This window comes from Poecilia mexicana, unplaced genomic scaffold (genome assembly GCF_051168715.1).
Source record: "Poecilia mexicana isolate PSO_F unplaced genomic scaffold, ASM5116871v1 scaffold_15, whole genome shotgun sequence".
Lineage (NCBI taxonomy): Eukaryota > Metazoa > Chordata > Actinopteri > Cyprinodontiformes > Poeciliidae > Poecilia > Poecilia mexicana.
Window position 1 is genome coordinate 8136166 of NW_028263384.1, and position 15069 is coordinate 8151234.

At 38.0% G+C, this 15069-nt stretch overlaps 1 protein-coding gene across 2 annotated transcripts in view; it reads right to left on the reverse strand.

The window, feature by feature from the left end:
* The window catches only part of ppp3r1a (protein phosphatase 3, regulatory subunit B, alpha a), a 33898-nt gene that overhangs the window by 2887 nt on the left and 15942 nt on the right, over positions 1 to 15069 (reverse strand). The window contains exons 1-4 of one of the 2 annotated variants that reach the window (XM_088013479.1): positions 4991 to 5139; positions 3889 to 4065; positions 2447 to 2506; positions 2054 to 2238 (exon numbers count right to left, since the gene is read on the reverse strand). In XM_088013479.1, the coding sequence (XP_087869605.1) occupies positions 2054 to 2238; positions 2447 to 2506; positions 3889 to 4065; positions 4991 to 5057 (489 nt within the window). In that variant the 5' untranslated portion in view covers positions 5058 to 5139. Of the gene's footprint in view, positions 1 to 2053; positions 2239 to 2446; positions 2507 to 3888; positions 4066 to 4990; positions 5140 to 15069 lie in introns of those variants that run through there. The other variant, XM_014974778.2, reaches the window with a different exon arrangement.

The window sequence follows — 15069 nt, forward strand, 5'->3', positions numbered from 1 at the left end:
AGACCTATATCTCCACAGAAACGGTCCAGCCATCTGACAATAAATTTGCACTTTCAAAACTACTGTCAAAACTCTGCTACACAAACCTTTTTGTGACAAAAGAGCAGTCTGATGTGTAAGACGGTTTTGAATTTAATTTTGTAAACAAACATTAACAAAGAGCTAAAAGTAATTGACACAAGAAGGAGTGGATGAATGAAAGTGCTAACGAAAGACGACAAATTAAGATTTTGTAGAAGATCTGGATCTATGCAGGAGGTCAAGGCCTAAAACAAGAATTACTAAGTTTAAGTCAACTTTTTTAAGACAGCTTAGAAAGTGTACATTTCATGTCCATCAAGCAGCTAGCTAAATAGATCAACCAAATAAGACATCTGGTTGCTGTACTTTCAGGGTTAATCTAAGAAGCAACAAGCAATAATGTCGGTGCACTAAGAAAATTTACTACTACAAATCTAATCGCTTTGGAGAATTTGAGTGTTTAATTTAAATGTTTGCTCAATGTTTGTCTAACATTTGAACAGCTATACTTGTTTGAGTAGGGATAATTGTTGCTCTATTGTTTATTGAATAGATAAAATGTAGGAAGTGGTTATAGCAAACCGTAACATTCTTATTTCAAGGTTAACAGCTGATTCTTTACACCAAACAGCTTCAAATGGATGATAAACATTTTGGGTGTAAGTAGGATCCTTGTGCTAATAAAATCTCTTCAAAGTATACAGCTACGTATGGAATACAACAGAAAGGTACCGATCTACTCACAAAAATCAGATTAGATTAAAACCTTTGAACAAATCAAAGTTTAAATCACAGCTCTACCAGGTTAAATTAAAAAGTGTTGCAGAAACTCAAATGTGAGTAAAATCACATGTGGGGAAAAAAGACGTAGATGCATTTGTTGAATGGTCAACTCTGGTCATCTGCTAAAAAACCCCCAAATCAACTAATTTTTAATGGCATTATGAATATTTGACTAGAAAATCATGAGTCAACAGTGCTTAAGATAGCTTACAATTCAACAGTGATGTAGTTGGACAAATTTGGATTAAATTGAAAAATCTGGACTGGATTATTGTAGTATGAACATCAGCTTTATTAACAAGACATTTATTGTGTTGGTTTGTTGGCGAGCTAAACTGAAAACAGGTTATAAAGCTTTGGCATAGTTTACGAACCAAATGTTAAAAGATACACACATAAAAGTAGAATTTCTTTTCTTCATTGTGGCCGTGTATATGTATTAGTAACACAAAAACTGATAAGTGAGGGCAAGAAAAACCCAAATATAAAAGGGCACCTAAATACAAAGCAACACAAGCCCACCACCAGGTTGTAAATACTCCAAACCTTGTTTTACTATCAACACCCTTCAAACTCAATCTTTATATTTTTTAAACAGATTTTCTAACAGAACGGCTCAGACCAAAACGGTGATAAACTCTTTGAAGCGTGAAATGTTTGAGCTGCAGTTCTTCTCCTGCACCGTTCCGAAAATACACCCTGAAAGGGACGGCGAGCCGTTTTAGTTCAAGGCTCTGGGGATCTAGCTGTCAAATACGGACCCTGTGTCTGTCAGAGCCAGATATGGAGCCTTTCATTTCAGAACTTGGCTCTGAGCAAAACCGGTTCCCTCTGGGGGCCGTCGAGAGACGAGCCGGTGGATGTGGCTTTTCAAAAAAATGAGAACACCCACTGTGTTCAAACAGCTGTCTTTGCCCCTTTGATCTGAAATTGGATAGTAGACTTTTAATTTCCACAACAAGGACGGATTATAAATCAGTATGACAGGAGAAGCCGCTGGTTTTAAACAGCATCTCTGCAGTCTCACCACAGCAGCCTTACACACAGCTCCTCCCACATAAGCAGTGCTGAAACTGAAACCCAGAGCTGTTAAGCCCCAGCAAAACAACAACAATAATAAAAAAAAAAACCCAGTGGTATTTCCAGAGATTTCTTTCACCTTTGACCTTTTGCCGCCTCCGCAAGTCGGCAGGATCAGCAGAAACGTCAACGTTCCCCTCTGAAAACCCTCAGGAGAGCTTCGACTTACTGCACAGAACTCTTCGAAGGATATCCTGCCGTCTCCGTCCTTGTCTGCGTTTATAATGGTCTTGTCCACGATCTGCTGCAGCTGCGTGTCCTTCAAGTTGTTGCCCACCATCATCTTCAGCACCTGGAAGAGCTCGCCGTTGGAGATGTAGCCGTCCTTGTCCATGTCGTAAATCCTGAAAGCGACTGCGGTTTGGAATGTGCATGGAAAGAAAAAGGGAAAGAGCAAATTATTCGTGTGCAACGTTTTACTTATTGTTTAGAAATGTGTCTTTGATGGTGAAGTAAAACGTCACGATTAGAAAGGTGAAGTTAAACAGATAAAAACTCTCCTTTTGAGGAACAAAACAAACACATGGCTTTGTGATAAGATGAACTGGCCAGATTTACTTACATCGGAGTTTCTGTTCTTTGTCTCCCTTGACGCTGAACTGTGAGACTCCTTCAATAAACTCTGAGAAGATTAAAAAAAGAAAAGTATGTAAATCCAGGCTCCACTCCATCATAGACATCTTTTACAATTTCTCTACAAAATTCAAAGCTCAATCCAGACCCACATCTGGGAATAATTTCACACAAATATGGCCCAAGCACAGGAAGGCAGTTTTACTTTTTTTTTTTTTTTTACAAATTGCTCAAGTTTTTGATTTTCAAATTTTAAAGACTAAATTAAAGGACAGTAACTTTTTTCACCCAAGTTTCAATTATGGGACCAAATGTCATAAGTTTAACAGAGAAACTTAATGGGAATCATTTACTGACGAAATAAAATTCCCTTTGCTGTGTTTTGATATGACTTATTGATAATTTAGCCCACATGTTTCCAGTTAAACCAAGATATTCTGCAGCTTCAAAAACCGATTATTGTAAATTTTAACATCCATTAGGTGCTACAGCCATGATTTGTGCTGTACTAAGGGTTTTCCCACACACCTGTCAGGGGGAAGCAGAGATGAAACCCCGTCTTAGTCATACATTGACAGACTGTTTAAATTTGGTAATTTGTGGAGGTCTAGCAGGGCAGGGTGACAATTTTGAAATGATTCATAATACTGAATTTTGGTATAACGTTAATCAAAAATGTTTTAAATGAATATAAAGACCAAGTAAATTTGTCTGATTGAAGAAAATGATCGGATTTTTTTGTTTGTTTTTGAGGAGAAACCAAAAATATTAATTTCAACCCAAAAGCAGACATTAAGTTACATTTCATTTGACTTCTCTTACTTTGAATTTGGGAATTATTGCTTTAAAGTATAAATCAAGCACATCAAAATACTTTCCATTAAAAAAAAAAAAAAAAAACTACTAATGACCTACTACTATTTTACTTTTTTATTCTGTAGTTTATTTTTTAACAAAGTAATTCTTCCTTATAAACAGAGAGAATACTAATAATTTTTTCTTGTACACAAATGATATGCATGACAAATTTGCACTAAATCAAAAACAGAACCAAAACAATACAGTTAACAAATGTAGTTGAGTTTAAAACATAAAAAAATACACCCAGGGTTTGAAAAAAACTGTGTTGTCCTTTCAACTTGAGGAGTTTTTCCAGACTGATTCTACTGTCAGCCTTCATTTAGCAATCATACGAACACCTGAGACTCTTGAGATGTGCAGTTTGTTTTCTAGCATCCTTTAACCACAAAAACACGTTAGGCAAACTTTTCTATTTAAAGCAAAGACAAATCTTTCAGCCCCATAAAACAATATCTCATAATAGATAAAACTCAAAATCATCTCGTTGGTGTCTTCATTTACGAAGAACAGACCAATAACATTGGAGCTGAGAACTGGGCATCAAACCCTCCGGCCGGGTCTGTGGCTTACCTTTAAAGTCCACCTCTCCGTTCCCGTCCGTGTCGAATATGTCGATAACCCTCTGCACCAGCGGGTTCTGTTGCAGCTCCGGCAGAGACATGAATTCCTCCACGCTGAGCGAGCCCGAGTTATCTAGGTCGAGTTTCTTAAACCTCTTCCCTAGCCTCTTAATCTCATCAGCATCGACTGAACAGGGAGAAAAAGAAAAGAGACGGACAAGGATCTGGATGAGACATTGTCCTTGTGGGCATCTGACCAAAGTTCTAGATTATCACAGCGGTTATGAGCCACGATGTGTGAAAGTGTTGGATTGACATTGTGTTGACAGCCTGAACACAAGGAACAAAAAACTGGCCTGTAAGCACCGATCTGAAAGCATGTCAAGCAGAAACAAAACTAGATTTTTATGCAAATGACACCCTTGCCGAAACCTGCATGTCATGAATCTTACAAGTTTTACAAACTGGTCAATGACGACCCGACAGACGGCCTCAAGACACAGAACCACACACACCACAGCTGCCCGTTATGCTCCTATCAACTATTGAAACCACTGACTTACTAGACTGCAAACATTAAGGAAACCCAAAATGAGAAGTACCGCTTTCAACCTAAATCAAGAGAAAGTAAAAAGAAAAAAAATAGAATCAAGAAGAAAGATTATGAGATTGTACCTGCATTCTGCAAACTTACAGCGGTTATGAGCCACGATGTGTGAAAGTGTTGGATTGACATTGTGTTGACAGCCTGAACACAAGGAACAAAAAACTGGCCTGTAAGCACCGATCTGAAAGCATGTCGAGCAGAAACAAAACTAGATTTTTATGCAAATGACACCCTTTACGAAACCTGCATGTCATGAATCTTACAAGTTTTACAAACGGGTCAATGACGACCCGACAGACGTCCTCAAGACACAGAACCACACACACCACAGCTGCCCGTTATGCTCCTATCAACTATTGAAACCACTGACTTACTAGACTGCAAACATTAAGGAAACCCAAAATGAGAAGTACCGCTTTCAACCTAAATCAAGAGAAAGTAAAAAGAAAAAAAATAGAATCAAGAAGAAAGATTGTGAGATTGTACCTGAATTCTGCAAACTTACAGCCTTTGTTGTCGGCCGGTGGTTCATTTTTATTAGACGCCGTTTGGGTGTTTTTTTCTCCAGCCATAAGGAAAACGCCTCACCTCTTAGGTCGCTATGCTGAGCAATAAGCTAGGAGTAATCCAGGAGCAATAACGCGGTCTGTTGTTAATTACTATATAAGCTCATTCACACAGTCACATGATCACACTAGCCAACCACAAACTATTACTTTATGTGCTCTACGCAGGGTCCCTAAAGGCATAGATCTTCAAAAAGATATGTGTGGCTAATTTGAATGAAGCCAAAGTTCTAAGAAGTCATAATGGGGCATTTTCCAAGCTGATTTCATCCATTTAGTGACGTCCATTTTATGACAACAATGAGAATTGTTCAAAGCTGATATTTTGGCCTCAGCCGTTTAGATGTGATCTGAACCAAAAAGGAGAGGCTGTAATTGCATGACTCTGCTGTTTTCTGACATGATGCAAGGCAAGGGACGCAGGATGGCGAGTGTGCGTGGTGTCCTGCGTTTCAGCAATCCAGCTACATCAGCTCGATGACTAATCTGCATGTGTTGGAGGAAGGAGAGGAGGAATGAGAGAGGGTGAGAAAGACAGATTGAGAGGGAGAAACTTAGGATGGCAAAATTGCAATAAACTGAGAGTCGGGTGGAAATTTTTTAAAACCGCCACCCGGTGTATGGATTTTTTTGGGTCCAGTTTTTTGTCCAATGTGAACCGTTTTCCTCAATTTGCCTTCAGGTACACGTTGTTAGCAGAGCACTGTTGTATGAATGTTGGCAAAAGAAGAAGAAGAAGAAAAAAAGGCTTTGCTTTAGGGGTTGTGACGATTTGCAACAGTCATGAGTTTTAGTGGGAATCCAACAATACAAATCAGTTTAGCATATCGTCCATCTAACATAAGAGAATACATTGAAGAAAGAAAAATCTAAGCAAGAAAAAAAACTGAATTATGGTTATTCTGAGAAGATACTGGGATCCGTTTAGCCTGCTATGAAGCTTTTGGTTGACAGCTGAGCCCGATTTCATACCGATGGATCACTTAATTTAGTTTGAATCAGTTGATGACTTTACAACATCAAAAGTAAATAAATAACCCTAACCCTAACAATTAGATTAACTTTTTCAAGTCCTCCATTTACAAGTACATTCCTTTTGGATACCAACCCATCTCCCCATTCAAGTCCTACTCACCATGATTTACTAGAATCGATCAGGCTAGGGCATTAAGGGCAGTGGACGTTTAACCTACTGGCCAGATGTATTAGGGTTTCCCCCAGTGTATTATAAGTCTGGCGGGCCACCAGGCTTTGCTCGTCACCCCACCAGGCTAAGCTTTGTTTGTTTGTGTTTATTTTAACACACCAGTAACAGTTGCACAAAAACATGGTGGGCATGGCACCATCCATTCTAAATCAAACAAAAGTTAAAATGAGGCCACCAATGTCTTTCTTTATTTTTATTAGGTTGCAATTCAATATTTTTTAGTGTTCAATTCTGCAGCAATCTTTATTTTAATCCTGTGCTTGTCCAGCAGTCATGTAAGGCAATAGTTCAGAGCATGATCCGAAGAAAACTCCTAAACCTGGAGCACGCAAGTTGTCACCAGCCCCAATAAAATGCTTTTAGGACCATATTCTTTTATGTTTACGGCCGAGAGAAGTAAACCTATCACACTGTTCAGCGGCCTGGAATGACCTCACATTTCCTTTCCCCTGAATAATAAAGTGTTAGATTATTTGGCAATACATTTTATTAAATAGCTCTAGAGTATGATAAATATTATTGAGGAGCGTTGAGTTCACTAAACTCTAAGAGAAGAGATAAGATGGGGTCACTGGTCCAACAACGTAAATCCTTAAAGGAACAGACCTAAAATTAGAATAACTATTAAAAGGGAGAGGGTTAATATTTCAACAAAAACAAGATCTATTAAGAACAGGAGCTCAAAGAAAACATTCTCAACATTTCTAATCAAACTATGGGAAATTTCAGCTGAAAAAACATGATGAATTCAGTTGGTTATACAACAGCGATTTTACCTCGTTTCAAATATTTCCTTTGAGCATTTGGTACCAATTACTATGCGTCACTCTGTATCTGATTTCCATTAAATTTGCACATATAAAACGTAACTATTAATAGGGAGAGGTCACCAAATTATTTCAATTCATTAAAGGGAATAAATCCACAAACAAGCACACGCTTTTAAAACGGGCTACTTTCCCCCTGGGCCTGGCTCTGTCCACTAGGACCGGTTATCGGAGCTGAGCAAGCGGCTCTTCTTTGACACAAAACACTTTCTTATCAGCAGCCTCCCGTTTCCTGTTCACAGCAGATGACACCAGCTTAGCTCATAACAGCTGAGCCCGTACATGGAGTATCAATGTTACAGATACAGATTTAGTATTGTAAATCAAAGCCATGTTTAGGAGAGCCTGCCGCACAGCCAAACGTGTCCTTTCCCGACCCGAGGTGTGAGAGTCCATAAGCTTTTCAAGTCATGGACATTTAAGATGGAAAAAGCACTTCTTACCAAATATATACCATGAGTCTGGGGAGTATAACTTAAATCAAACTCACTTTATATATATGTAGCGTAGATAAAGTGACTAGAGCTGCAGCTATCGATTATCTGAGCAACAGATTTTGCTATTATTCTGACGATTCAACAGAGAAATAAAATTGGCACACTCTTCAGATTATTCATTTAATCACTTAGAAATACATGAACACAAAAGAAAATTCAATTCCTTTTTGAAAATAAGAAAATAAACCGGTTATTGCCTAAAATGTAATTTTGCCCGGCCCTTTCTGCTCGACTTAATACAGTGTAGTAATGATAGTAATGATTTACTGATTATTTTTTTTGGGATTAACTGATGAAGAGTTGGATAGCAAAAGGTGCTTAAAAGCAGGTTTTATTTACAGAATTTGTACAAGGGAAGCTAAAATTGTCCCACTTGAGTTCTGGGTTGGACATTAGTTCAAACATGTTGTTTTATTCTCTTAAATGAAAAAAGTATGTATTTACTTTTAATGTTTTTGTTTAATTACTACGCCGACTGTTCTTTCTGGAAATTTACTTTGCTAGTCTCTGTGGTCTTGTTAATCATTTGATTACCAAGTTAGCTTATGTCAATTAATTGTGATTAATCCAATTGTTTCCAGCCCTGAACACAGCATGGCTACTTTATTATTTTTGCTATTTTAATGTGAGTCTTCAATTAATAAGAATTAAACCCAAGCTTTCCAAAAGTATGGTTGGCTTAACATAAAGCAGAATTTAGCTGACAAGAGTTCTTCTGAGAATTTGAGTTTTTCCAGAACATTTTTTTATTTGAATGTTAATTAAAATTTTCTTTTCTATGTTGTATACTAGTATTCTGTATCTTTTTTCATAAATCTAACCGTAATGTGAGAACAATGCAGGAATTTAAAAAAATTTCTGAAAAGATAAAAACTGTTCCTCCTCCCTTAAAATAACTTCAGTTATTTGGCTACATCTTACTAAAGACTACCAGTATTTTTTCTTTTTTAATTAATGAATCAACAGTAGCTAAAACCTTTAGGGTCATTGGTACAATAAATAAATGTTAATCAAATATGCCTACAAAGTAGGTCTTTTAAATCTAACCGCTTTTTTTTTAGTGCCACATCATCGGCTCAGATGTACTGAAGCCCACTATGAGAAAGACAAGAAAAAAAAAGCCCTACAACATGTTTAATGCAAATTTTGATACAGCTATTGAGCGGAGAACATCTGAGCACAGCGGCCAGATCCCTTATTGATGTCAGAAGCTGCCAAGAGTGTAGGTACATGTATTATTCATGGCAGCAAAGACGACTGCCTTCTCACAGCCCGAGTACCCTTCTCAGTCTCAATCCAACAAGTCTCATGTCTGCCAGCATCAGAGAACCACATGGCAGCCAGCTCAGCCAAGAGGAGCTCATCATTACAGCACTGGATATGCTGCGTTTACGACACCACAACGTTTTCAGGAAGGGGCGCTGGCTTATTTTGTTATCAATAGGACTGAAAAGATCCCTCGAATGACCACTGCAAAAACGTTGAGGTAAAATCTGACTGTGATGATTATTTTAGTAATCTATTATTCTAGATTAATTAGGCGATTTATCAGTCAATCAAATAAAAAAATCATCATGTTCTTCAGATTCTTTGTATTTAACCACTTAACCACTAAATTAGTTGACAATCATTTCAATAATTGATTAATCACGATTAATCGTTTCACCCTTTATGTCTGTCTGTGCTTGATTTATATTCTATAACTACAAATTTCACCTGTCATGTTACTGATTTTTTTTTTTTACATGAATGTGATAGAGGAAGTCAAAGATAAGAGGACAATCTGATCACGATCTGGTGGGGCCATGAATGAAGGACAATATCAAGATGCTTTGTGTTAAACTGAGTTAGCTTAGCGCTAACCTGAGTTAGCTTAGCACAATATTAAAACATCATCAAAAACTTGGCAAATGGGGCCATTTTTTTCAGTTTTTTAAAAGCCTGGCTTTACCAGTGAACTTAATATTTACTGTGTAACTATCATCATGCAAAAACTGACGCAGAGGCATGAGGCACTAAAGAGCCAAATAGAAGATCTGGTGTCATGCAAACTGCAGGTGGAGCAGCTCAAAGGCTCTGAGCCTCTTTAGACTGAGAACAGCAACAGTGATTGGAAGGAAATAAAGTTGTGATAATAGAGAAATCCGGGGTTTATGATTTGGTGTCAAAGTCGTGAAGAAAGCAGGTGATTTATTAGGATTACTGACAGACATGACGTTTCATTCAGGTACTACAAAACCAGGGGTTCAAGTTTTTCTCCCTATGCGGTGCCGTTAGTGCCTTCAACACCTACTGAGAACAAAAAGTCTTTACTAAAAACACCCAGAAAACTTGAGCTAAGCTAATCAAACTGACCTGAAACCAGTTCTATCAAGGTTAGAAACCACAAATGCCTGCAAATAGCCAGAATCTGCTAATACATGAGACGCCCTTTAAGGACGCTTAAAACTGCTTATTTTAATAAACACCAAAGAGCTGAAAAGGCTTTAATATGCCCAGAGGAAATCGTCATAGCACTGCTATGATAACATCTATTGCCTTCCTCATCTCTGCTCTTTTGAGTACAGCCAATCAGCGTCAAGAAAAATAAATAGCGCCACTGGATTTAGCAGCCATTAGCATGTTATGTACCACTCTTTGGCATTTTGTCTACCCAAGCTGCATTCTTCAAAAGAAAATGTAGCTCTTCATTTCTTTTGCTATGAAACCTCTCTGTCTAAAAAGAAAAGAATAAATGCACTGAGAATAATTTACAATCTGGTCACCAACATCTTGAACAGGAAGCTAATTAGACCACAACACTGTCATGAGCTTAAGTACCTGAATACAAGTGTGCAAAAAGAACTACAGAAGTAAAACTCAGTCAGAGGATGATTGCCATTATACGCTTTTATTTTTACTTTTTTACATAATTAGTGTTTCATCACTGGGCCTCAATAAACTGTTTTGCATTTTAAATATTTAGGTCTTACATAAGCAAAAACCCTTTTGGAGAAAAGCAGTGTTAAAATATCTTACGTGTACAGTATTAGTTCATACTTTACAGTTACCAATTCAACAATATACTATGGCAGGAAAAAGAAATTGGCAAATATACCAGAACTGCGTCATAGCTGATGGCTAAGAGAGGAAAACATGAGCATGTCTGATTCGACTACAACCACATGATGCACTTATGCAAGTTCTTCCTACTGTGTGATCAACGTAAGCTCAAAGTCTTTCTATCGTCAGGGTTAGAAGTGAGGCGGCGCTCCTGCTGAATGCAGAGAAAATCCTACAAAAAAAGTCAAAGCTTCAAATAACTTCTAGTAACAACAACAACAAAAAAGTGCAGTCTGAATTTTACAGACAGCTGTGTTCCTGCAGAAAAGTCTGATGAAAAGGTGACAACTAGATGTGAGAGCCAAGAAAGGTAGGAGATGTTCTGTGATTTTTTTTGTTTCAACACCTGCTACAGAAAAAAAGAAAAAAAAATAATCACAAAGCAGGAGGGGGTTAAGAAGAAAGTGACTAATACAGTAGTATGCATTCGTGGTCTGCTGTCGCCTCGTTTCCTTGGTTTTTACCGAGGAAACGAGAGGCTCAATGATTCGAGACACAAAATGGACCCCGCCGTTGATCACAAACCTCCTACATAAACCTGAGGAGAAAGACGGATGTGATTTTCACCTCAGCGTAAGAACTCACACTTCAGCCACACACGATGGATTTATGACGCTTCGACATGTATAAGCTGTCAAATGTAGAAACATAAGAAGACACGCATGTTAAGATATCTTGCGTTATAAAGTGTTTTTAAAGCTTAATCTGTTATAAAACATGCCAGAATGATGCATTTAAAGCTGTGATTTCATTTAGCGCGAGAAGAAGAAATGGGAACGGTTTGCATCATCAGAGGCTCCTCACACCGCCATGCTAATGAGCAGCTCTGAGGGACACCCGATGTAACTGTGAGATGATTATGATAATCTCATATAGTCTAACACTGAGCGCGCGCGCAGACACACACGCGTGTGTGTGCACACGCTTTCATAAATGCTGTATGCACCCACAACAGTGTTACTAGGCAACGGGAACCCATTAGCCCCCAAGGTAGCCCACATCCACACACATTTAAACGCAGACACACACTGAAAAGGAACACTTAAACAATTGTTCAGAAGGGGAATGCATGAAAACATGTATATAGATGGCGCCGGCCTCTGAGAATGAGTCGTTTTTACTGCATTATTATATTATTATAAAACGACAGTAACACAACGAAGACCCCTGCAAGACGTCTGGAAGTCTGGCTGATAATTTACCTCCCGAATCAGCAAGATAACCCTGAAACAGCTGAGCTATCCGAGGCCCAACCGCTACAAAGCAGAACCCAGAAAATCTATCCATTTCCACTCTCTGTTTGAGTAATTATTTAAATAAATAAATTAATTAAAAAAAACTCATTGTTCCCAAAAGTGTCATTAATGATTGCATCCTCCTGAGCATGCTAAGCCCTTAACAGTTCACCCTGCACATTGATGGAGACATGTGACTCCATTAGCGGCCAGCCGGCCTGAATCGAGATGGGCGTTGGAAAGAGGAAGCAACATGGAAGCTGCAGTGTGACTGAAAATAACAGCCTCGTTCTGTGTGGCTTTCCGGGCAGCCAAGATGAGGCATGACGGTGGGTAAACATGAGAAGGTTACATGCACAGCCCAGTAATTACATGGGTTTGACACATCACACTGAGCCAATTAGCATAATGGGGTTGGGTTGAGTAAACGAGGGTGTAGCAATCATACTGAAGGACACAGAGGCAGGATGTAATATAAACAACATACTTGTCAAAATTGACCATGTTCAGATTCCAAACTAGATTTTTTATTTTTTTTTTCAACAGCCCATAATCTCCATTTAGTTGGGTTTTATTATGTGTATGTTTGTTTGAAAGTCAGATTTTAGCTAAAACTGAATCTATAATAAATCTGGACTAAACTGTCTATATACCTTGATATTTGTAGAAGTTAGCAAAAAATGGAGTTCGGATGCTTTGTTTGGCATCTAAACTTAAAAATGTCCGATTGTAACTCTGATTTAAAATGAACTAGAGGCTGAAAAAGGATACGACAATGCCCTTTGACCTTTAAAACAGAGCATTTATCTTCAGGTTGACAGAATCTAAACTTCTAATGGTGCACAGACAAAACGACTTGTTTTTATACAAATCTATATAAAATACCTTAATAAATTAAATTTTTTAACTTTACTATCATATCTAATTCATAACCATTTTTTATAACAATTTCTTATAATAACTCGACAAAGAAAAGCACCACTAGCCATTTTTTTCTAGGTCTTTGTCGTTTTCGTCATGATAGCCAAGGTAATCTTGCTAATCGCTAACAGAAGCTCCAAAAGACATTTCAAAATGTCAAGTAAAAAAAATAAAATAAAATGCTAAAACCCAGCTTTAAAGGCTCTCTCTCTCCGTCTCCATTTGGGTGACAATCTTTATTTCTGGCTTTAACCAAACCAGAGATTAGAAACTTTAGTGCATATTTTAGTGCAAGCTAAGACAAAGTAGCTAATTTGGTTGAAGTCTTTCAATTTCAACAGTTTAAAAAGATTTTAAACTGACATATGGCTGGGCAATGAGTCAATTTTATTGATTAATCTAATTTTTGTTTTTTAAAGATTTAATGTTTAGAAAATCTGGATTTTTTTCACCAGTGCACTCCTTACGTTTCCATAGTTCAGAGTGATGTCAGCACGCCCAATGCCGCCATTGCGTTTTACAAAAACATTTTACGATTTTTTTTTCGTTCATTACAATAATAAAGTCATTATATTAGAAACATACTGTTGTAGTAATGCGAGAATAAAATAGTACAGCATCTAAGTAGAAATACAAATACTACAACTGAATATCCCCAGAATAAAGTTGCAATATTAGAAGAACATAGTAAATGTATGAGAACGCCGACACAAAAGCAAAAAATTATCCAAGCTTTTTTCTTACTTAAATGATGTCTCATAATTGTAAGAAGTCGTCAAGTAAAAATATGTTTTTGTTTTGTTATCATGACTACGTTCTCATTATTTAAAAAAATAAAATAAAAAACAATTCTTGTAGCCGGGACCTAATACTCCATCGTGGAACTCAATAAGAAGAGTTCAAATTCAAACCAAACGACTGGCTTAAATTGGCTTGAACTAAGTAGACCCTGGATTTCAGAATCAGGCCATTTCTGAGGCTAAATAAAGCCACATTAACTAAGTCTTATCTCACACAGGCCAGCGGTGACACCAGGCTGTATAACATGGATTGTATACTACAGCTCCAGCACTTTGTGCATTAGGCTGATTGTGCCGACCGCTCTGATAACATACAGTTTGCTTGCATGGGCCGAACTGAGGACACAGCAGGGCACAACATTGATGGCATGTATTTATAGCAGTTCCATCACCAGAAAACCCCCAACTCTCCAACCCCCCTCAGTCGGTGGCTCACCCCCACCCGCCCTCAGGGAAACCCCTAGCAACAAGGAACTCCAACAAGCTGCCCGCTGTTTTATTTTTATTTTGGATGGCCGCAGCCCGAGCCGCGGTGGTTCTGAAGCGCGCTGCTGCGTTTCTGTCAAAGCACTGTGCATTTATGAGTGGGCATGCTTTTAAGCAAAGTGTGTGCTGGAAATGTGTGGAGGTGCGTCTTTTATGCCAAAATATGCATGTTATTATTAGTGGGCTATTAAATTCTGTCAGTAAGGGTACAAGTACTGCGCCGCCAAAAGCAGGCCTTCAAAGCTTCCCTCCTCCCACTTTTTACATAAATCAGTCAAATCGAGGTGAAGCGCAAAGAAGATATTCACGTTTATCTGGCGGACATCAATACACAGAGCTGAGGAGGGAGTGACTGATGGCAAGAATTTATTGGTGAACGTCACTTTAACCTGCAGAAGGACGGATTTCTCCAACTTGTTGGAGTTTACAGTCAGGGTCCGCCTGTCTGAGCAGTTGAGAAGTTGAACAGCTGCTGATTAGAGAGGTGACCGAGACGGTCAAAATAAAGACAAGGACGTAGGGGTCATTGTATCGTTTATCATTTATCACGATAAATTTTGATGCCACAAATTCCAATTTCTGATGTTTTGAACCCCCAAAACTGTCCATATTATCATGATCAATGATTTTTCCATTTTCTCCACCATTTGTTCATGAAAAGCATCAGTAAGTTTGAAAATACAGCTACCTTGTGAAGGCTTAGTGACACAAATCACTTCTTTACATGTCTAGTGGGTATCTTGTTCAAGATTAGCATTTGTGTTTATAGGACTATAATTGCTGTATCTTGTCTTACATTACTACCTAAAAAAGTAGTAATGTATAGTTATTGTAACTTAATGTTATCTCAGTAGTACCACAAAATATTGTGATAAAACATTAAGTTTATATCACCTACCTCTGTAAGAATTTTCAAGAAACATGAAAGATTAGAGAAAGATCC